Here is a 24,507-nt window from a genome sequence, read left to right as displayed (position 1 = left end):
GAGTCTACACAAACAAGCTGATTCTGACCAATTATTTCTCAATAAAGAGACCAAATATCTTTTTTATATCAGGGAAACTAGCCAACATACAACATAATGATCTTGCAAACCAACAGAAAACTGCTAATCTTTCTGTAAACAATAATAGCTACAGTTACAGTTTCAAATTTGAATATTGACTAAAATTATGATACAGCTTGTCATGCTGAAATACTAACTAGCATAACTTTATTCTCTTTGTGGAACCGTGTTCAACTAAATAAGTGTAAAAACTCGTATCTGTATTAGATTTACAGTTTATTAAAAATCATAATTTTCACAATATTTGGGAATACGTAATCTCTGTGCATTTTTTTTTTTTCAGTCAGTGCCTCAGCGTCTCCATACTGTTGTATACTATCACCCAGTGGAATACAGTTGGACAATATCTCTCAGAATAGCCTGAGGAAGTAAAGCATGCTTAAATAGCATCTTTCCAACTAAGAACCAAGGGAAATTTTCCACCCAGGTTTCAAGCAGAGAAGCAACTGGTGCTGAAATGGCATCTTTTGGTGACCAAAGAGCATAGGAACAAGCACCAGGCTTTAGAAGAGATTTAAAAAAAAATTTAACTGTAGTTCAGTGACACACACTATCGTGGTGGATCTCAGGAGAACAGGTTAGGTTGTGCCTGCTACGTGGACTTCGATCACACTTATCTAGAGACTGTGTGCTGCAAGCTAACTGACTAAGAAATGCTAATTGATTTTAGAAAAACTGTCTACATCTCTACAACAACTTCTTCTTGCAGCTTTTCTTTAGAGATAAGCTCTCAACATCAGCTAGTTCTGCCTTATAGGAATAAAGCTTATGCTGTAATGGAAAGGAAAGTCCTAATTTGAGTTGTAGCATCCTTAAAAACATTACACTTTGAGCTGTCTAAGTGGAAATTTGGAAAACTGTATGAAAAGGCTGTGGGCTGAGAAAAGCCTTGTAACTCTTCAGGAAATATGACCTGGTTTGAAGACAAGAAAATGGCTCCAGTCAAGGAAATTATGTGTAATTTTGAACTAGGATGTGCTAACTTTCATCACTCTGCTACATAAAAAAACCCCATATATCTGGAGAGAAAAGATGTCCTAAGTTCTATAAAAGATGTCCTATACATTCTGTTGCCTGTAAGAATACATTTTTCCTTTAAATAGTAAGGGCTTAAATATATAAAATTACTGCTACTGTAGACTTATTTACCTGATATATAATATATATAATATATATATAATGTATATAATTTATAATTTATAAAGTGTGTGTATACTGTGTAAAGTGTGTATATACACACCCTGATATATGAATCTAGTTATAATTCTTGTAGGATTTGAATAAGGAGACTGGAATACCTCTTTAGTCAGAGATGATTGTTCATCTTGTCAAACCCAGGGAAACAGGTGACAGCAAGTCATATCAGAGAAGGGAGTCAAAAATTGCACAATTAGCTCAGAAACCACTGCAAGATCCCACTTTAAACACAAACACTGTGAAGAAGACATAGTCTTACAATGGGATAAAAGAGCATAGGTGAAATAAACTGTCCGCAAGAAAGATTACACAGAATTAGACTGGGAGGAACCAATTATCATAATTATATAGCACATATTTAGGCTTGAATGGACAGAAATGAGTGACTTTCTCTCTAGCTGAGAGACTGGCAAACCTGGAAAAGCCAGGAAATGGATGCAGCATTGAACCTAGTGAGGGCAGGGAAGAAACAGAGAAGAGTTGCAGGGTTACACCTATGCCCTTCCTCTGGTATTCCTGAAATGTGCAGATTCCACGATTCTTTTGGTGACACTGTTGCAAGACCACTGTCTACATATTTTACACTGTTCAATTAGTGTAATATTAGCAGTAATAATAGAAATCTAGGAGGGTAGTCCCCCTACTCTTAAAAACATACCCTAACCCCCTAACCTTAAAAACACTAGCAAGTTAGAACATGCAGGAGGACTATGCCCCAGTCTTAAAAGGCCGCCAAGAAATCCCCAAGCAAGCTCTGCCCCATGCAAAGAGGCTACTCCTATGAGTCTGATCAGGAGACCCTGTGTACCCTGATGCAAACTGCCAGGATGACCATGGCAGCTCCTGGGGCAGCAAGATACAGGCCACACTGCACACTAAAATGGAAAAACAGAACAAAAATGCCTACTTTGGGAATATGTATAGGTGGGGACCATGGGCACTTTGGTGCTGGCTAAGAAGTTTGCAAGTTTCTTAGCAGACTAGAAGCTGGGCTAGAGAGGGGCAGAGGCAGAGCAGACAGCATCCTACTGTGGTCCTGCTGCTAACTCCATTGCAAAAGTATAATTTGGAACATATATGCCACTTCTCTGCATACACTTTGTATCATCAAAACCATAGCACTTTCCTGCCTCTAGTTTCTTTTAACATGGGTATGAAAGCACATGTCTTATGTGCTGCTTTAGCTGGGATAGACAACTTTTTTCAGTGTCTGGTATGGGACTATGTTTTAGATTTATGCTGAATTCAGTGATGATATTTTTGTTATTGCTAAGCAGTGCTTATACAGAGCCAAGACCTTTTCTGCTTTTCATACTGCCATGCTGGCAAGGAAGTTGGAAGTGCATGGGAAACTGGGAGGAGACACAGCCAGGACAGGTGACTCAAACTGACCAAAGGGATATTCCAGACCACATGGCATCATGATTTTTATATAAAGTAGGGGGAGAAGGAGGAGAGGGGGATGTTTAGAGTGATGATATTTGTCTTCCCAAGTAGGTATTATGCATCATGGGGCCCTGCTCTCCTGGAGATGGCTGAACATCTGCCTGCCCTTGGAAAGCAGTGAATTAATCCCTTGTTTTGTTTTGCTTGCGTACGTGGCTTTTGCTTTCTCTATTAAACTGTCTTTATCTCAACCCATGAGTTTTCTAGCTTTTACCCGTCCCATTCTCTCCCTGATCCCACTGGTAGGGGAGTGAGTGAACAGCTGTGTGAGGCTTGGTTGCTGGCTGGGGTTGAACCATAACAGTCCTTTTGGGCACCCAATGTGGGGCAAAAAGGGTTCAAGATAATGACAGATTTGACTGGGATGTGCTAAATTGAATTCATAGCTATTAGTGCTGTTTAGCTAGTAATCAGCAGACTCCTGTGCTTGCCATCTGGCTCCCTTGCATGACTTTATATTAGTCTAGTGCTCATTAGTGGTTGTTTTTTGCTTTTGCTGCTTGCTGTATTGCTGTACTGCTTGTCACCTCCCTGTACTCTGCCTGGGAACATTTTGATAACAGCCCTGGTGATGTGCCTGGGCTAGAAGATGGCCAGTGTGTTGCTGCTGTTTCTGTGCTGTGGTACTGGTCAAAATTCCAGTGTGAATTTGAGCTGAATGGACTATGGCATGAAATGATGGAGCAGAGACCCACCTGCAGCTCATGGAGGACCCTATGCTGGAGCAGGTGAATGCCTGAAGAAGGCTGTACCCCATGAGATGCTGTGATTGAAGCAGGTTTGCTGGCAAGACTTGTGACCTTATGAGGGGTCCCACTGGAGCAGTTAGCAAAGAACTGGAGCCCATGGAAAGGACCCACACTGGAGAAGTTAGAGGACTGTCTCCCATGGGTGTGGCCCCACACCGGAGCAGGGGCAGCAGAGAGTCCCTCACAGCCCATGATGGAGACCATGGTGAAGCAGCTGTCTCCTGCAGCCCATACAGACTGTGATGTGGACTACACTAAAAGTGGACTCTGGCGGGAACCCTCTGTTGTTAGCCAGGCAGGGGACAAGGGAAGGAGTTAATTGCAATGTTAGACACTATAACCTGGCCCAAAAGGACTAGGGATGGAGATTATAATGGATATACCTTTAAATTGTTGTAAACTATGTTTTGAATTGTGTGGTACAGGAATTAGTACAGTAGAAACCACCTGAGCCAATGGAGGAGAAGCCTTACAGGAAGCGTGACTTTACCTGAGCTGGCTTTGGTGCCCAGTAACAAGCAGCAAGAAATAGAGCCCAATGTAATGGACTAAATGAATTCAACAGACATTTTGAACACATTTTATAGACATTTTGCAGGGGTTGTCTATAGACTAAGGGAACAATATCTGTGTATTATATCAAAGAATGGGAAGGGGAAGGTGGTTAATGAGGTTGTATGGAATAGTGTGGGACCTGAGTATGATGTAAATGGTTCTAAATAAGGGGTGGAAGTCCCATTTTTCTGCATACACTCTATGTCGTCAAAAACAGCACTTCCCTGCCCCTTGTTTCTTTTGACATGGGGATGAAGCACAGGTTTGTTTAGATTACAGATCCATCCATGACATGTTTCACTTTTTTAGCCTTTTTATCATTGATGTTTTCCACGCAAACTTTGCATTTCTCATGAAAAAATCATAGCCAAATTAACAGTTTGTTTTTTAATAGCCAGGGCCTTGTGTTTCTGCAAACATTCCTAGACATCAGTCTGCAGCTTGGGCAAGTTAGTTTCACATTCACATTAACTGCAGAGTCATGTGATAAGCAGAGCTGGCAATATGTCTTTATAGACAGTTACCACCGGTAATACAAATAGAGCACCAACATTTTCTGCTCTAAGTAAGTTTCTGATATCCCTAACCCTGTGATAATTTTGATCTTGTGAAAGGAGGAAGGAGGTCTTGGGATATCTATGGTGATTGTTTGGCTTAAAAATACCCCAACACTTTTCCCCCTGTGATATAACATGCAGAGGGTCTTCAGGCAAGGAGATCTCAATCAATATGACAATCCTATGCACAGATCACCCCAATCTGTGAGGCAGTTCTTTTGCACCCATTAACATATGTACATCTGATCCCTCACTTCTGTAAGTCCTGTGAGACTCTCAGCAAAACAAAGATTATTGTTACCATTATTTAGCTCAATTAAACAGTACCTCTTTTTGTCTATGGTTAAAATGGCAGGTGAACTACAGTTCTGTGTTCTATACTTCCAACTGCTTTTACAGTGATGATAGCCAAGAGGAAAATCTGATCAAAACCACAACTCATTAACTCTGTAGGAGAGGTACTGATGCAGTCTAAAATTCTCTCTGCTTTCATATTGCTTAAATTAGTAGCGGAAGAATATGGAACATTGTACATGTTGACAGCTTCAAGATGAAGCTGAACATAATCACCATGTTTGAACAGCTGGCATGAGTGGTTAAAACATTTCATATAACTCCAATAATGATACCTAAATGACAGCCTAAATGTACAAATCTGTATTCTTCTACATATTGCCTAGCTCCAAACACCTGGATGTATCATAAACATTGCTGCACATCCTCCATAGATGCCTCCTGCTCTACCTCCTCTGGTACGTTTGGGTGTAAAAGTAACACTGAGCTTTTAAATACCCCATCAGAACTAGTGTGTGCTGTATGTGGCCTCTCCTGGTAGACATAGTCATTGTGAATTTGTTCACAATGGGTATAGCCCCCTGTTCTATAAGACGAGCACAGTATCCAGGGTGTTCCTTCCAGGAACTCCTTTCCTATAAGGATACATGTCCACTGCCCAGCAGACTCAGAAAAGCAGTTTACACTTGTGGGACTTGCAGTTGCCATTAACGCTCTCTTGAAAGATGCAGATTTTTTTAGCCTTAACTAATGAGCTAGTCTTTGTTGTAACAGAGTTATATATTTTGGTGGGCCAAAAGTATTTGCAACACCAGCATTTTTATGCCTTCTACCTTGCCTGCTAGTCCTCCACACCCAGTAACAACCATGGTCTTCAGCTCTGCAAAAACCCCACTATTTTTTTGGCATCCTTGGTTTTTCAGTCGTAACCGTGGTCTCAATACCATGTGTCTGTAGTCTGCAACCCAGAGCCTTGGTTTTGCTGCTTCCACAGTAATTATGCTGTGATAATTAGTAATTATGGTCTAATAGTACAGTATTTATTTAATTCTTAGTCTTCTGTTTTTCATTTTAAACATAAAAAAAATCACAAGCTTCCAGCACAAGTATTATCAGTCCTACAAGTTGTCATCTCCCCCACAGCTGTGTGTAAAGGGTGCTTTCCCACAACCAACACTCTCAGAATGAAACTTGAAATTCAGTTCATGGCCCTGGCTCATGTGGTCTTTTATGAAAAGCCCTTCGGGCTCAGACTGCCCACTCATGTCTCATAAGGACTTCTGTAAAACATATAGCTCTCCCTCTGTGACAGTGGGGCTTTTTAGCCCCAAGATGACCACTGTTGTAGCATATACTACACATAGGATTACTACCCATGGCAGCAAAATGAAAGAATTTAGTAGGATTGCTAATTGAGTGCAAATGTCATTCCAGTAATAAGAGTGAGGAATTCGTCCTGGGGTTCCCCTCCCTGTGTATTCAAACAATACTACTTGTCTTCTTTTCTGTTGCCCTGTAAATATCAGAAGTCCAGCCACAATTCTACTGTGCTGCACAACAAATAGAAAGTCATTAAGACAATCCACAACATGAGCAGTCTTTTGAATTTGTTAATACTAGCATTGGGCTCATCTGCATTGAAAACTGCACAAGCTGTTGAGAAACCACTGTGCCTGGCCTTAGAACTTAAATCTCAATAGATTAAAATCACATGGGGTTTATCAATAGTAGTCAAAATACTAAGTTACTTTCTATTGTAAGCAATGTTCTATAACCACAGGGATGTATGAATGAAGATATTAAGTGAAAGGAACTCTCACAGAGCATAACAGAGGATCCATCCTGTCATCTCTGGCTGCTCTAAAAGAATAGAATGAAATTTATATCTACAGTGAGTGATAATCAACCAGAATTCACTGGTCTCCCTAATACTCATTGGTCTTAAGCATGAACAAAATTTTCCCACTAAATGACGATTTTTTTTCCCTGTTTCTTGATAGGTTGTAACTCCACGCTATTACCTGACACATTGTCCACCTTAAAACAGGAAGCCTTCTGGTACTTGACCCAAGAAGCACTTTGTGCTTCTCCTGGGCTAATCTGTCAGAACTCAGAGCCCAATGCAAAATGAACTTCTAAAATCCCCTGAATTGTCAGTCTATTGCATTCCCATCCACTCCTCTGTGATTTAGCTTACACTTTAAAGCAGGCCAGACTGTGGTTGAGTGTCCACCTTACATTTGGCAAGGGAGGGAGGTTTCACCAATCGTGCCTCATCAGAGTGTAACAAACATCATGTAAAGAGTCTGGAGGAACAGATCATCCCAATCTCTCCCCTCTCCCCACTGCCTACCATGCAAAACTTCTTCACCTTTGGTGCAATCATGAACTTCAAGCATAACTCACCTATATTTCTCCATTCATTGAAGTCATCAGTCATTAGCTCATGCTTGCCTAAATCTCTCATTCTTATTTCAAGCAATTGTGTCCCTCCGTGTGCCACCAGAATGTCTGCCCACACTTGCCAAATGCCTAGGTCAGCTTAATCTGTTTTTGAAATGTATTGTTGGTGATTGTCTTGGCTACAGTACGCTCAGGAGTACTATTGCCTATGCATCCCCTTCCTCACTTTGTCCTGCTCTCTTCTCATCATCGTGAAACTATTTCTTCCCAGAAACAGAGCAAAGCCTGATTTTCTGCCCTTTTAGCAGAAAACACCAGAGCAACATTTCCTGCATTCCATGTCACTACCTTCTCTGAATACCTCATGACCTCCTGGGCTGCAGGAATGACAATGCCTTTGTTCCTGAGAACATATGCTACCCTCCCTGCTTGCTTTCTCCCTTATCCAAAACTGCTTTTTCCTGGCCATCTTATACCCTTAGACCCATCTTGGGGAAGCCAAGCTCAACAGTACCATGCATATGATTCCAGAGCAGATTTCAGTGTCATTCATATACAGTTTACTACCTTCATATCTACAAGCATAAAGAAATCAATCATTACCATACCCTTCCAGTGTTCTCCATCTTTTTTGGTAATCTGTATGACAAAAGACTGCCAGGTATAATACAATCTTCCAGGAACTCTGAAATTAAAACCACCAGTCATGACCTGAGTCCATGTATTTTTCTCTCTCCTGCCCAATCTGTTTTCTTAAAACTACTCCTGGAACAGAGTCATATGGGCCCATACTCCCACTCTGCACCTGCAATGGCTGAACTTCCCACCTAGTAACAATCAGGGAGTCTAATACCTAGAGCAAGTAAAGAACATTACTAACATTACTGGTGGACTGAATTTGAACTGAACAACCAAAGAGGAATCACTAACTGATTAGAGCCAGTGCGCTATGGAATAATTCCAAAATTGCACTCTTCAGTTGTAACAGTAGTAGAAAAAAGGGAAAGTCTTAGCTCTAAATGTGCATAGTTGTAAAGTAGTTTTTATTGATAGTAATTTCTTTCATGTAATTATATTTTCAATTTATAGACCTGGATATTGTTTTGAAAAATATTTTACAGGGTAGCAGTTTTTAGTTTATATTAATGTGAAGAGGAACACATCTGTCACTACACTATTTTGCAAATCCTTTTGCTTCTGAAAACAAGCCTTTTTATAACTTCTTGATATAAGATGTCCATTCAACAGAATAAACTGACCTTGCTTCAGTGAGTTTTTGATGCCAGAAACTGTTTGGCCATTAAAAGCATGTCCTCATTAAGGAATTAAATATCAGGTAACACTTAAATAATGCTTTATTAATTTCAGAATACCAAGAGCTCTCTCTTCAAGACAATGTGTTTATAAATTATTTCCATTTTATACATTCTTTGATGCAAAAGAAATGTTATGAAGCACTAAAATAATTTTTTCGTTCACTTAGAATGAATAAATGTTAAAATTTGCTCTTAGTGTTATCCCCAAAATTAATATTTGAATTTAACTATAACATTCTGAATTTGCAAACATTGTAGTAACTGAAAAATTACAGCCTTATCAAAACAGAGTTACAACATTGCATACACAGCTTATAAGGTCCTAGGAAAACATGAATATTTGATTTTCCTTCATTCACTCCTTTCTGTTCTACCAGAAGATATTTTACCCATAAATGTGTAAATACTACTGAATGGTAAACATTAGAAGAGTACAAAAGCTGTATCAGAATAAACAACAACAGAAGATTAGGAGATACCAAATTTGGAACAAAACAACCATCAAGGAGCTATTAGCATTGAACACTTCAGTGTGACTGCAGAATTACGTCTTTTATCAGTTAACAAATCATGACCTTTTTGAAAAAGACAAAAGGTAGCACAGATATTAGCATATTAATAGAATATAGCCAATAATTTCTGGAGACTGTATGCTACATTCGAAAAGGTGAATAAAAAGACTAAGATGATAAAGAGAATCAACAGCTTGTTTAAAAGGGAACTCAGGGAGATCAAGACAACCCAGCAAAGACATGGAGAGAACTTTATTAATGCATCTGTACACACACCTTTGGCAGCTAACACTGTATGTAGAAAAAGAACTGCTAAAGCTCAAGGAAAAAACTGAGTCAAAAGCATAGCTTGTTTAAGTTGGCCATGAATTTTAGGATCATATTTGTTGGAAGAGACTTCATGGAGGTGATGTAGTCCAATTTCCTGCTCCAAACATGTCCAGTTAAAGAAGGTTGTTCAGGATCTCATATAATTGAGTTCTTAATGTCTTCACAGAAGTCAATTCTGTAATATATCTGAGTAAACTCATCCTGTATTTTACCACCTTCCCTGTAAAAGTGTCTATCAACTCAAAATTTCTCATGTTTCAACTTCTATTTCCTCTCACCCTTTCACCATACACTCTGGCTCTCTCTTCTCCATACATCCCATTAGGTATTTATGGACATCAATAAGATGTCAGTATTCTCCCTTCTGAGGCTGAACAAATCCAGCGCCTTCAACCTCTCCATTATGTCACATCATGTACTCCTGCCTCCTGACAAACTTGATGTTTGACTTGTTTCAGCCAAGGTCTTCCTTGTACTGGGGAGCCTGCAGCTGGACCCAGTATTACACAAGTCATCTCACAAATGCTGAATAGAGAGCAGTGATTTCCTTCGACCTGCTGTGTTTGTGCTTAATAATCCAGGGCAGAGAATATGGCTGGTTTTGCCACAAGGGTGCACTGCACTTACTCACGGTTAGCTCACTGTCTACCAGGATCCCCAGGCACCCAGGTCTTCTTGCATAAAGCTGCTATGTAAGACAACCTGTCTATGCTCCAGCCTGTACAGTTGCATCAGGTTATTTCATTCCACGTGCATGGCCTTGTATATATTTAGGCTGAAGATTAAAATAATTTCCCATGGCCAGGACTTGAAAAAGCTAGGAAAACCATGGAATAAAAAATTAACTTCATATGAGGCTTTATAAATTCTTAGTAAGTACATTACTCAGTAAGTGACTGTCAGCTGACAGCCAAGACATACACTCCTTAAATGACTAATGAAGTTATCAAAAATACACCTTATATAAAAATTAATGAATTATTTAATTGATACTTCAATCCAATACCTGTTTAATCACTGCCGACTACAATAGAATATAATTAAAATTGCAGAAGACTTTGCTTGAAGCTGCTGAACTGTCTTTCCTAAGCAATCACACTTAACTAGAAACTTTGGCACCTATTTATTTGATGCCAACATACTGAATTTAAACATCAGCCTGAGTCAGTAGTTATTGCAGTGACTGAAGATATTAATTAACACTTCCTGAAACAGTGTTTCTTAATAAGAGGTATCTAACTTACTGGGTAACCAGTAAATTCTGAAAATTCCTTGAATTCCTTGTTAAAAAAAAAATGGGCTGTCTAGGTGCCTTAAATGGAGAGAATGTACTTTCCTGACTGTACTGTTTGATAGGTGACTATCCAACATCCAATAGTTTTCACCACAGCTTTTACTTCCTGGAACTTAGATATATAAGTAACTCTTGTCAAGATCCAGTTACTAAATTTCTTAGAAATGCCTCCGCCCAAATAAAGGTGCCAATGCCAGTGACAATAGTATGGGTTTTATTTGATAGCAAATATGAGAGAGACAGAAAGAAAGAAATCGAAAATAGGTGGGGGGGACAGAAAGAGTGACAGGGACATAATAAGGAAAATATCACCACTCCGTGGATCCCAGTGATGTTCCGTTGATCCTCTCCAGCCGGTCTTCTTGGTGGTGAAGGTTCCCCCAAAAAGCACAGAATCCGATGGGTTTATATACGTTCAGGCTAGGTAGGAAAACCCAGGCACCTCCCTGGGAGGGGGAAGTTTGCCATCGTCTCTTACAACAGACTCTGGGTTTATTGCATCATGTGCAGTCCCGTGGTGCAAGGATTCAGGAATTACTCTGGTGGGGGCACTTCGGGGGATCTTTGATGGATTAAGGCACCCCCTCAGCTGCTGCTCACATGAATGTCCCGTGGATGTGGCCTTCCCAGGGTTGGGGGTTCCACAGCCAGTTTGTGTAAAGGAGGATGGTTTCACTGCCCCTGAGCAGAGGTTATGACACACCGAAACTTCCTCACCCCACCCCATTTGGGGGGAAAATCGGTGCAAACTGGCTCCCAGCAAATGGGTCTGTGGACTACAGCATCCCCCACCCCAAAGCAAGCCAGAGATGATTCTTAGCACAGCTGCTGGGTTTGGCTCACATTCTTTTCCTTGTTTACTTGTTTGTTTCAGGTGATTGAAGAATGGGTTTTCCCTTTATCTAATCTCAGCAGTTTGACTTTCAGTCCAAAGTTCTAGTCAGGCATCCTTTGGGGAGGCGAGGGGGGTGGTCTTCTTTATACAGTTTTTGCTATAATGGGCAAAACTCTTTTATATCAATGTTTGAGGCATGAACTAGTTCAGTCTCTGATAACACTCCCTAGTAAAACATGTTGGCTTACTGACCAAACACATTTTGAAAGACAGCCTTTTGACTAGCATATAAAAAGTGTTCTATTAAGATAAATTTTTCTCTATGCTGATGTTTTTAGTTTAGTTTCTTACATCTCCTTACAAATTAAGTCCTCTAGTTCTCTGAGTAGAATACATTTTCTACACTTTAAGGGAATAAATGTGAATGTAGCAAGATGATTGGATACTGGAGTAAGCACACATTAGATCCATTAGAAAACCGAACCATTTACTAGGGGATAGATTCTGAACATTCCACAGAAAGTGAAGTTGGGAAGGCCAAGCATAGCAGAACTTGACATAACAGCCACATTTTGCTCCTACTTCCTTTTACTGAAAAGAACTCCAAAGAAGGCAACAGTAGTTCATAATGGCACCTAAAATGTTAAGAGGATTGCCTGAAATACCAGAAAGGTGATATACTTTGATCTGTGCTCTTAAAAAGATTCTTTCAGTGGTAAAAATAATTTTCTGCTGTGGAGGAGACATGCGTTTTCGATGGAAGCTTTAAATTAGACACCCTGACTTAAAAACATAATAAAAATACAGTGCTTGAAACAGCACCTCAATGGATAATACCAAGAGATTCCCAGGATCCTTCTGGGACCTTGCTTCTTGCAGGACAGTATCAACATGGTCTCTCCATCTGCTCAAGACACTGCACTACCTCCTTCAAAAATCTTGAGATGACAAAGACTAAGAAACCTGGTCTAAAGCTCAGGGAGCATCCAAAATACAGCCTCTCTATATATACCCTTTCTAATGGCTCTAATATTCTGGTTTATGGTTAAGTAACAAGTATATAGACATAAAAATTTGCACATCAACCATCTTAGGAATTCAGCATTTTAGTAAAGGACGAGGACAGCATTTGTTAAATATGATAGCTTCTGCTGGGAATTCACTATCTACAAAGGCTAAAATACTTGAAACCCAACATTTGAACAATAGTATCCATCTAAGCCTATTTCCAAACATGGAAAAGGGTTCAGAAAACAAAACTGATTGTCTCTTCTGCTGCCATTTGCACACACTGATAAGGAAGACTTATTTGGTCTCCCCCTAGTCCATGACAGACATAACTGAAGTGCAAGTGTTTTTTTTCAGGCAAAGATTTCTAGGTAACACATTTTCCAATGCTTGTATACCCGCAACATGCCATCCTCATCTTCCAAAAATACATGAAATGGACGTCCAAACTTAGAGACAGTTGACATAGCAAGATAAAAGGTTTTCATCTGTCTTTCAAGATTCTTCAATCTCAGATCACTTTCTGAATTTCTATGAGCCATCTTGCACTTCATCTGAAATACCAGGTCAGGCTTTTCCTGAAAATGCATGACCAGGTTTAAAAGTTTCGGGAGCAGGCAGTTCAAATTATTTCAAACTTCTGATTTTCAGACTGCTTGTTCTTTGAATCTTCCCGTCACTTACTGAACTGTGATGGCAAAATTTTTACATCATCTCTCCACCCCCCATTTATCATCCTGAATTTGTTGTATCTAAAGCCCACAGGGACTTTAAAGTTACATTAGTCCTCACTTCCCCTCCCCCCATCTGCCTTACAGTCACCGTTACAACTGAATGGTGAACAAACAACAATAAAGGGACCGTAAGTTAAAATCATACATTTTATTGCCAAGTAGCATTTAGGCTGACATAATAAAGGGTTTTTCATATAACCAAAATGTACATTTCTATCCAGAATCATCTCTCCTGTAGTTCTGAATTCCGAGAAGGCAGCATACTCTCCATTTCCTGGGGAGTCCTCTTTACGTGCTTCATTCTCCACACAGCATTCATTTAAAAATCACTTCAGATCCAGGAAATCACACCTTTTATATAAAAATTTGAGGGAAAAGTCTTCCCAAATGTCCATTTAAATTTTTACTCTTGTTTCTCTGTGATGTCTCAGTCTTCCAACCCTTGAACACCAAGATGAAGTTTGCAAACAATTCCAAAGCACTGAACTTTAAATTAAGATTTATTTTGGGTTTATAAAGAAAGTAGTTTTACATCAGTAACTTGAAAAAATCAAGTTAAATATGAATTTTTCAACAAATAACAAGCGTTGTAGAAAAATTTTATTTTGCTCATTTCATTATGAAGCAGATACTGTAAAAACTGCCACAGAAACAGTGATATTGAAGTCTACTTATGCATCTTATACAATTTTAGGTTAAACCCAAATACTGAATATTCAGAGCACGTTAAATATGTTAAACTATACAGAAAGGCAACAGCACAGCCCAAATGCCAAACTACCTGCCTATTTTAAACACAGTTTTAAAAGCACTTCATGAAGTTGCATGGATTCCAACTGGTATCACATAACTTATTTCAGAAGATGCTTACTGAAAGGTAAATATATTTACAGGAAATTATTATTCTTAGGGCTGTGGAAAATTGCTAGCATATCAAAGCTGAAGTCATAGTTACAGTGATGTCAAAATGATTTTTGTCACTGACTTCACGGATGCAAAGATTTCTTTTACCTACTTATTTTTCTATTAGATAAAAGGTGTAAAGGCCAGCTCAGATTTAAAAAATAGCTATTTGAAAAGTATTTCCACGAAGCACACGTGCAATATGAAGCTAAGTTATCACATATATCAAAACTCCAGCCTTATGACTATACCATATGAAAGTCAAAGATTGCAGCAAAAGCAAACAAAAACAGAGAGAACAGCACCACTGTTAGCCTTACTGAATTCTTTCTTAAGGCTATGTAGCTGAGTTCCAGGGGAAAATTACTTTCATGGCAAACATATGGTATCATATTTTTAACCAAATTATTAAAATGCATTTAAAAAAAAGATTCAGTACTTACGAATTTCTTCGTAACTACAGGTATGCTCCAATAGCCATGATTTAGAGATGTGTAACATACAGATCTATAAAAATGTTTTAACATTCATGTAGTTAAGAGGCAAGTGATAAGAAGTATGACTTCTCAGTATGAACAGATTCAGTAATAATTATTAATCTTAGCCTGAGAAACTGAGATTACCCCCATTTTCTTATTACAAGCAGTGGCAACTTGACTGCTGAAGTGCGTCACACCAAAGCTCTCATTTTTATGTTAATGCCATAATCTGATAAGAATTCCACTAAACAGAGCTGAAAATAATGCTATGAAAACCTTTTAGGTTTTAAATTTCAAATCAGAGGTGCAAATGTGATGGTTTTGGCTATATTCATGTGAAACTGTGAAAAGTTAGTAGGCTGCACCTTTATTCCATTTCTTATCAACTAAACCACTTTGGTTTTCTGTAATGTTAGGTCTACCTATAGTAAACCAACTGTGTGTGCTCCAGCATACAAGCACCTGACTCAGTTCACTGGACATGTGTTGCCAGCTCCTGTGTGGAACCTACCTTTGCAACGTAACTATGTACATTCTTCCTAGAGGTCTTACAAGCTTGAAATCAGTGCTATATTAACATAGCTCTGAGTTTCAAAACCAGAAATAGCCTTTTTTTGGCCACATTGAGTCAGCACTTGTCTGCAAGCACTGGTACAGATACAGTCCTCACAAGGAAGGGATTGAGGAAATACATTCCTGGAAAGGTGCTAAGTAACTTATTTCTTCAGCTGATCTTAGCAGTACACCTTGTAGAATTAAACCATAATTTGCTTAAGAAATTAAGGGCAATGTAAGACATACTGATTTATTTTTCATTTCTGTTCACAAAGTCTGAGACAAAAAAGTAAAACAAATTAAAATCACTACATTCAAATTAAAAGCCTGAACACTCTTGAAGGTACCTGTTTTACCTGAAACACTTCAAATGTTTAGTAACATTTAAGACTGCATCTTTTAAAATGTGAAATAATAAACTCCTATAAAAATATACAATAATAGCATGCATTTTATTTTCAAAACATTTGGGGGGACAGATATGGTCTGTGAGTTTTCTACTTGTTCCATGTTTCATGAGCTGCTCAATTGAAATGTAGCCATGGAATGCTTCATAGTTAAGGCTCAGGGTCATATGATAACTCTAAGTGAATCTAAGCATGAGTGAATGCCTTCCATTTTTTGGCAATGAATCTCACACTACAACATAGTGAGCCCCTTTTTAGCATCAGCCTCTGATGCTGTACAGGGGGCTCACCTCTAGTGCTACATTGTTGCAGCCTCAAGCAACAAGAACCAGAGTACCTCAGTGTCAGAGTTCCCAAAGCTATTAATACAAAAAACCTTCTCCTCAGGAGAACAGGTATTACTCAAATTCAGAGCTGTACCACCTCTTCTGATCAGACCTACAATCTCCTCTCCCAGAGAGCTACTCAGCTATCTTAAATCAAGATCTGGAAACAATTCACCATCATGAGACCACTCTGGTGTCTTTCAGTGTTTAAACTGCCCTCCCATTTTGCTAATGGTATTTCCCATAAAACAAAGATCTTCCATTGCCAAATAGTTCAGGCAGATGGTCTTATAACTGTTACAAGTATTATTCCAAATACGTAACATACTTAAAGCAAACTTCACGCATTTATCTTAAGCTTGCACAGTACAGAAAAAAAAAAATAAACCGCAATAAAACCATGCACAGAACACCAAAATAATATGTAATGTCTGATTTTGTTCAAGGTCTTGAATAAAAACATAGTAGTAGTAGTAATCTCACGTTGTGGAGTTGGTTTTGTTGTTGTTTGCTTTGGGTTTTTTTCTTTGTTTTTGCTTGTTTTTCTTTTCTTTTTTTAACATACCAAATTTGAGATAAATTAGAGTAAGTCTCAATTCCCCACCTTCCCCAAATACTGGTTCTTCAGATTCCAAAGCAAGTCTCTGCTCTTAATAGGCATTTATGTATATATTCACACATAAATTTTATATTTCTTTCCATGTAGAACTCAAATTCTCAAATTTACCACATTAAACCAAAAATGAATTAATAAAACATGAAAATACTTAAGAATATCCCAACCAGTGTTTTTATCATGTATTATTTCTAGTCCATTTTAACTTGTGTGATATATGTCAAAATAAATATTTGAGATTTATTGTTGTTCTTAATATTCCAAAAATATATTTGTTTACCACCAGTTCTCTTGCTTCAAAGTCATCAATGAAAATCTACATTATTCTGACAGCACATTAGATACAAAATTGCACCAAACCCAGATTTAAAAAGCTATACCACTATTAGGTATTATGCAGTTACATAAACTGTTGAAATGCTTAACTTTTTAAACTAGCTTATCAATCTAACTTTAGATGTCAAATTATGAATATATTGAACAACTGATCATTTGACAGATAATCAAAAAGCACCTCACACAATAACTTAGCATTTTCACCTCTAAGCTTCTGTATCATAATCTATGTGATTCTGATTCATCTGAATGATTCACCATCAATCACTTCAGTCCTGGACATCAAAGTAGTCAATTATTGGCTCTTCCTTTAATGGTTTGGATAAACCACTGTTTCCACTACTCCTGAAATTATAAAAATATTAGATATTACTCACATGCATGTAAAACAAGATACAAAGTAAACTGAATCACAAACTCCTGTAATGTCTCAATGTGCACATACACACTGCATCGGTCAATAGCACGCACTTCTAAATTAAGTTTTAGTTGGAGTACCTTAATGCTCCAGAAAGCCTTTGTTAACTGAATTTTGACAAAAACATATGCTTGATTAAATTAATGTACATCGACATGTGTCTGAATTGACAGAATTTGTTTTGGGGTTTTACTAGAAAATGTAGTTTACCAGTAATATTTATTAAAAAAATGATACTGTACTGAAGATTAAATGTCCAAAATGCCCTCTTAAAAGAAACAGCAAAAGAAATACTGTTGAACTGAGCTGATGATAAATCCACTTGATTTCAAAAGCAAGAGTAACAAAAAAAATATGGTAATAGCAAATTCAAACACTAAAGATTTTTTTCAGTAAGACAGTATGAGATCTTTCACAAGGTTTTGTAGAATTAAGAACTTCTAAAGAAACTTTACTTCTAGAAATGAAAAATAAATGGCTAAAGTCCTTTATTTAATTTTGCTACATAACTCCTTGTCATTAATTAGGGTCACTGAAGACAGCAATCCCACAGAAGTGGAAACGAAGAGTAACAACCTGTTTAAAACTGACATTGAATTACACCTTAAGCAATCCTTTCGGAAATGTATTTTGCTCTAGATGCTTAGCTCTGAAACAATTTAAATTTTCTCAGAACAGCCTACTTTGTATTCTAGCAGCATCTACCAACAGTAGCTACTGCAACATTAAGCAGTCCCCTTCTGTAAAAGGTACTTGAACATGATTTCAGATGCTAATCTGGGAAAAACTTGGGAAGAAAACACTTCTGAAAGGTTAACCTGAAAAAATAATAAGCCATCCATTAAAAAAAAAAAAAAATCATAACTATGAGATAACTACAGGTATGTGAAGCTGGCAGGTCATACAATGTAAAGACTGTCCTTTTAGGACTATTGACCAAGATGTCTTATATATCCCACCTTCAGTAATACTCACTATCTGATAAAAATGGTAGTTCACTTTTAATCAACTGTGTAGTCATATCCACACAAAAAAATACATTTAGTATCTGTCCAAATAAATAATTTTATGCCAGTAAGGCACTACTCTTGGTTAAAGGTAAAAAAAAAAAGGAATCCCCAAACCTCCAAAACATCACTCTCTTCCCAATCATGTAATATTTATTAAAAAATAATTTTAAAACCCCATAATATTTGTTATACTACTACCCCTATAACACACAGTCAATCCTATGTTTTTGTATCACTTAATTTCAGGCTTGCTTCTGTGGAAAGAACATCTCAGTGCATGCTGCAAGCTCCAAAGCTGTGTGTGGGTTAAGAAAAAAGAAGAAACGGTGTATAAAGTTGAAGCTTAGGAACATGTTCCTTGGGGAACTCAGAACAAAACTGAAGAATATGGTTTTAAATCCAAATTCCTTACTTATCTGTTTGTTTGTAATGAGGAAGAGGAGGTGCAGGCCTGCTCTGTATTTCTTTATCTAGCACAGAAGTTAAGGTATTGCTTGGACAAACCGATTTCCCTCTAAAGAAATAAAAGAAAGGTTACTTAATTCAATAGGAAATCATATTCATTAAGAAGTTGGGAATGAGTAATATTTATAAGTAGCAGTTTTGGTGTCAGAGTTCATACTTGCATTCTTAAATCATCTATTCAAATACTTAATTTTCCAACCATGGAGACCAACACTGCAAAAAATACATTTTCATTACAAAGAAGATATCCAGTATTCTAAATGTCTCTTCACTTCTGTCTATAAAAGATGCAGAAGCAGCTTACTAGATTTGAGCATTGGTACCCAAACTCCTTTTCTGCATGTCAGGTCCACAAATCCTTTCTACTATGAAGTGCATTAAATGATCAACTGTTAAAATACCAAAACCGGAATACTTATACTCAAGGGCAACATATCTGTTCTTTTAAAGAACAACATATAAATCAGAAGGAACAACTTAATAGCTTAACTCAGCAGCATGAGAACACGGTTCACTGAATCTCTACAACATATTACCTAAAGTTTTGGAAGCACCTTCTCAAACTCCGGCAGTAAATCATGTTAAACTTGTTGATCACAGCACCCTCCTAAGCAGCACTCTCCCAAACAACAACTGCCTCTTCCTTGTAAGCAATTCCAGGTGAATCAGATCAGAAAAAAAACATTATGCATTAGAGTGGGGAAATTAAAAAATCAGCTTCTGTCCTCCACACTAATTACAATCTATTATGTGATTGCCACCACACAATGAAGCATCACACTTGTGCCTGTCCCATCTGAAGTGTAAGGGTCACCCCATGGCTATAGTCACAGGGCAGTATGTTCTCCAGTATAGGAGAACAGTGTACTTTAGCATGTATACTTATATGTTCTAAGCTTTGAATCACACTCAACTTCAGTTGGCAGTCTATGCCCAAAGGCTGCAATGGCTGGAGAAAGAGGAAGGATATATTAAAAAAAAAAAAAAAAAAGTCTGAAACAAACAACCCCCAACACCCAGGAAAAAAAAGTCCTAGAAAGATTGTTCCAAAAAGGCATCTAACTAAAAAAACCAATCCAAATCATTACCAAACACACTGTATCTCTAATAGATTGTGGAGATGTCTTAAAATTTCCTCTAAATTCATGAGCTACTTTCAAGAACGAGTTTGTCGTATTTCACTTGGATGATTTAACTGCAAGACTGAAAGAGCTTTCCCATTAACAGTTTCTTTTTCATCTTATCTGGGAGCAGATAAGATGAATAAATTAAAATTCTTAAACCTCATCAAGGTCAATTTCTTACCCTTCCTGCACCTTCTTCTAAACCCATGCTACTGACATTTTCAGACCAAACTACTTCTTGTACACTAATCAAACTGCATTACTGAATGGTTTTTATCGGGTATTAGCAAAAAGTTCTTCACTGAGAGAACTGCCAAGCATTGGAACAGGCTGCCCAGGGAAGTGGCTGTCACCATCCCTGAAGGTATTTAAAAGATGTGTAGATATGGTGTTTGGGGACTTGGTTTAAGGGCAGACTTGGTAGTACAATTGGACTCAATGATCTTAAGGGTCTTTTCCCAACCTACATGATTCTATGTCAAGTACTAAATAATATTTCCTCCTTAATTACTTTATTTATGCATTTCTAAATAAACTCCTCTAGATCACGAGATTCTCTGTGTTTGCTAATTAAATTTCTACTCAATGAATACCAACACATGCATCTTGTTTCTTTCAAAATTACACACTGAATAGCAGAAATGCTGCAAAGCAATGTGTTGTGCATTGTTATAATTCCAGAAATGTGCACATGTTGAGTTCCATGCTTTGTCACATTCTTGGTAATTCATACTTTCTCCCCATTCCCCTGAGAGCTTTAAGCAGTTGAAATCTCACAACAGTACACAGATGAATGCCAGTTCTATTTCAGAGCTTACAAAAATTATGTATTTGTCTTATTTCCATCATATTTATCTTTTTTATTTCATAATGTCTTGTTTCTATCAGTTTGTATTTAAGGGCAAATTTTTGTGATATTGTGGCAACACAGATGAAAAACTCCACAACACTTCCAAGGTAAGTCAAAAGTCCACTAAAATATTACGTGATGATCCCTGAGCTCCTTTCAGTATTGTTTTAAACTGAGTACTGACAGTCTATTCAAATGAACTACAAAATCTTACAAACATAGGTCACCAATTTAAAAAGCACCCCCATCTCCCCAACAGTGAAAGTTTTCATTATCTGGAAAAGAAGTTACTTGCCAATGACCGTAATTTTTTCAAGGTTATATTATGTTTACATGTACACTCTAACAACAAGTATATCACAGTCCTATCAGTTGAGAACAGCTAATTTTCCTCTCTTGTCTAAAATGGTTAAGAAGTCCTTTAGCTCTAAGCCGGCCATATAAAGCCAAATGCTCCCACTGCCATTTCACTTACATCTCAACGGTAGAGTTCTAACTGGAAAAAGACAACAGTGGTAGATGGGAGGGTATTCTGTTGTCCTCTTTCATTTTTATCAACTGTGATGCGCAAAAACATGGAAAGCAAATTGCCTGGAGGTAATTAAGCAAAAAAAAGAAAGGCTAGAAAGGCCTTCAACAACTAAAGTGTCTGTCCTTACTCTAGAACATCAGACTAAATCTTGCTTGTACAGTAAAAAAAGAAGAAAATAAATGAGAGCTCTGAAATGTCAGAAACACAACACTTCGAAGAATACATGTGCACTGATTTCTACTAATTAGCTAAAAAAAAAGAAATCTTACTGAAAAAAGAGAATGGTCCTGCATTTCAAGAATGTAAATCAGCAGTTCTGCTCTAAAGTTAAATGTTCCCAGGATGTAGAGGGTTAATCTAGCATACCTTCAAAAATTAGGAGGGATCAAAGCCTTGTGAACAATTAGAGATGATCCTGGAACAAAATCTACTTTGGTTACATCAAGGCCTAGACCTGTTATAGCTTTGAGAAAATTTAGCATTCCTCAAAAAAAGCAGAAGAGATAAACAGCAAATTGGTATGTCATGAAACCACAGGAGATTTAGAGACAAAAATCAATAAACTTACATTCCAGCAAAATGAACACCACTTTCTGTGTACCTTGGTGGCACACTGATTGGTTAAAGAGGAAAAAAAGAGATGAAACAGCCCACATTTAGTCCATGTGGAAAAACCCCAAACAATTGAATTCAACTAAAGAGATGTACAATGGGAAAAAAAAAAAAAAACTTTGATTAATTAATTACTGGAAATAAGAAAGAAAGCAGACCCTACCTAACCAGCCATGGTTATCTATCATCAGTTGTAAAAGAACTGTTGATATGAACACAAAAAGCTCTGCAAGTATTTTGGACATTTTGATATGAAAGTTGCTATTCTTCATTTCATTAACTTATTCTCAAAGTAAGGAAAAAAAAAAGCCAAGTGCCTGCCTCAAGCAAAAAAGTTGAGATGACACATTTTTAACAGCAGTACAGGGAGAAGCTTGAACATAAATTATCTGCTGATTTTAAGGCAGTGCTAGTGCTGACAGGATGGCCTGTTGTATAAAACCAGAATGTGGAAATCATGACTCAATTTATCTTCTTCAAGACTGCAAGCTCAATTTTTGTAACTATAGGATGGGTCAGCATTGATCTGTTTTGGTATGAAATACTACAAAATTCCTTGTCCACTACTCTGTCCAGACTAATTCCATGTAGTCTTGCAATAATGTGCCATCATATTTCAGACAGAGCAGATTTTTGTGAAAAAGGTCTCCAAAAACTGATAACAGTTGAGGTGGAATAATGAAGCAAATGGCTCTTAAATAATCCCCATATTGTTTAAACTTCATATAGTCTATGCCTAAGCTTTCCAGAAGCAACATACACTATTCTCAGGGCAAACAATGTCAATGTTTAAGAAAAAAACAATAAGAAAAAGATGCAGCTTTTTTTCTGAAGCAGGACTGCTGTTAAAACCACCTTGGCTGGTGACCTTATAGCATTATTTGTACTTAAATTGCTTTAACATTCTTAGAAGTTGCAGATGTCGAGAGGCATTGCCTTACAATAGGCCTTTGTGATTGCAAAAGGGGGTACAGAGAAAGTTAGCTTTTGCCTCATGGCAGAAGATGAAATTCTTAGTGAAGGGTGGAAAAAAAGCTCTTAAATAAACAAGAGTACCTTCATGTAGTCATCATAATTTCTGTCAAATTGAATCTGAATTTATTTTAGATACCAGAAAGGCTGCAGAGATAGTTAAGTAAAATGAATTTGTACCTAGAGTTCAAGTACTGAAACATGCCCAGAAAAACTTAAAGAAGTCAAAGGATAATGTTATTTCCTCAGAACATATACTTTCCTCTCAACCCTGCCACTGGGATGTGCAGTTTTTTCTTTCTGCGATGCAACTATAATGATAAGGGTGTTCCATGTGGTTACAGGGCTTTTCATTTCTTTAGGTCTTTGATCCTGCTGATCTTGTATAACCTACATCTATGTAACCATTTCTGAGCCATTTCCAGAGTGACCTCATCGAAAGGAAATAAAACCCTGGGTAAAAAAAAAAAAAAACAAAGGACATGTCAATGAGACTGTGGCAGCATGTGGCTTTCTCACTGACCTTGTCACCTTCTTGAGAAGGACCTTGTCACCTTCTTGAGAAGTCCCCTTGTTAATGAGGAGAAACTGACCTTAATGTTCTTCCTGGAAGTAACAGGAAGAGGATGGGTCTTACAGGGATGACTGCCCTCAAAATCACTTCCAAGATGTCTCAAGTCCATACAAGCTGCTTACACAGTGGTCACTACATAAAAACAAGCAGACACCCCTTTAACAGGCTCTGGAATCCAGAGTTATTTAGAGAAGGAGAAAAGTTTTACTCATCTGAGTAAAAAACTTCAAAAAACCACTGACAGGTACAGCGAAACACAAGTGTCTACTTGGAAAGGAAGCTTTACTCTTTTCATCATAACAGTCTGGACATTATCCATTACCTCTGAACATAGTTCAGAAAGAATCTGGTACTGCAACTGTTGAAAAGATGGTGACTGCAAAGATGACCAACAGGTAAGCACAGAGAAAGGCACTTACAAGGATTCACTACGGGTCTTACACTTCAAATGACACCAGAACTGTAATTCAGATCAAGGTTAACAGTCAAAACTGGGAATGATCTCTGTGGTTATATATGGGTAATGCCGTACATGAGTGACTCTAATGCAGCTAATATGATCAACTTTTACTGATGGTGATGGAGGCAGAGGCTGAGAGCAAAGCAGGTTTATGAAGTGTGCCCCTAGATCTCTGGAAGAGGACGAAGCCTGGTTGAAAGAAGCTTTCTTAGCAATGGGACTTTCTCACTCTTCTAACCTACCTGTAATAGCGATGCTACCATTTGAATGACACAATGGTGGAGTGTGAAGAGAAGGAATGGTCTTCTTGTCTGAATGATTTTCATTTATTTATACATGGAGGAGCCCATGATAGAAATCCGAAGACATTGCTGAGACAGAATGAAACAAAACCATTTTGACTTTCTGGTGATTACAAGCTCTGGGAGTTGAAGAAGCCATTGTGAAATACACAAAAATATCATTCTGCAACTTGAGCTATTCCTCATCTGAGGCTACAATGTTTTTTATATCTTGAAGAAGTGGCAGATAAAAAGAAAATTAAAAGAAGTTCTGGA

The 24,507-nt window shown here is 37.7% G+C and overlaps 1 protein-coding gene and 1 long non-coding RNA gene across 11 annotated transcripts in view; one reads left to right on the top strand and one right to left on the bottom strand.

Moving 5' to 3' along the window:
- Window positions 1–13,440: 13,440 nt before the first annotated feature.
- The window catches only part of NFX1 (nuclear transcription factor, X-box binding 1), an 89,106-nt gene continuing 78,039 nt past the window's right edge, over window positions 13,441–24,507 (bottom strand). For 4 of the 10 annotated variants that reach the window (XM_032103043.1, XM_032103098.1, XM_032103026.1 and 1 more), the window contains 2 exons: window positions 18,774–18,875; window positions 13,441–17,278 (listed from right to left, as the gene is read on the bottom strand). In XM_032103043.1, the coding sequence (XP_031958934.1) occupies window positions 17,203–17,278; window positions 18,774–18,875 (178 nt within the window). In that variant the 3' untranslated portion in view covers window positions 13,441–17,202. Of the gene's footprint in view, window positions 17,279–18,773; window positions 18,876–24,507 lie in introns of those variants that run through there. The other 6 variants (XM_032103034.1, XM_032103062.1, XM_032103054.1 and 3 more) reach the window with 4 other exon arrangements.
- LOC116441338 lies at window positions 17,267–23,390 on the top strand. The gene is made up of 2 exons (XR_004239037.1): window positions 17,267–18,163; window positions 18,608–23,390. It is a non-coding gene; the product is annotated as an uncharacterized LOC116441338 (long non-coding RNA).

Source organism: Corvus moneduloides, chromosome 1, assembly GCF_009650955.1.
Source record: "Corvus moneduloides isolate bCorMon1 chromosome 1, bCorMon1.pri, whole genome shotgun sequence".
NCBI lineage: Eukaryota > Metazoa > Chordata > Aves > Passeriformes > Corvidae > Corvus > Corvus moneduloides.
Note: the sequence above shows the minus strand (reverse complement) of the source record. Positions and strands in the feature narration are given on the sequence as shown.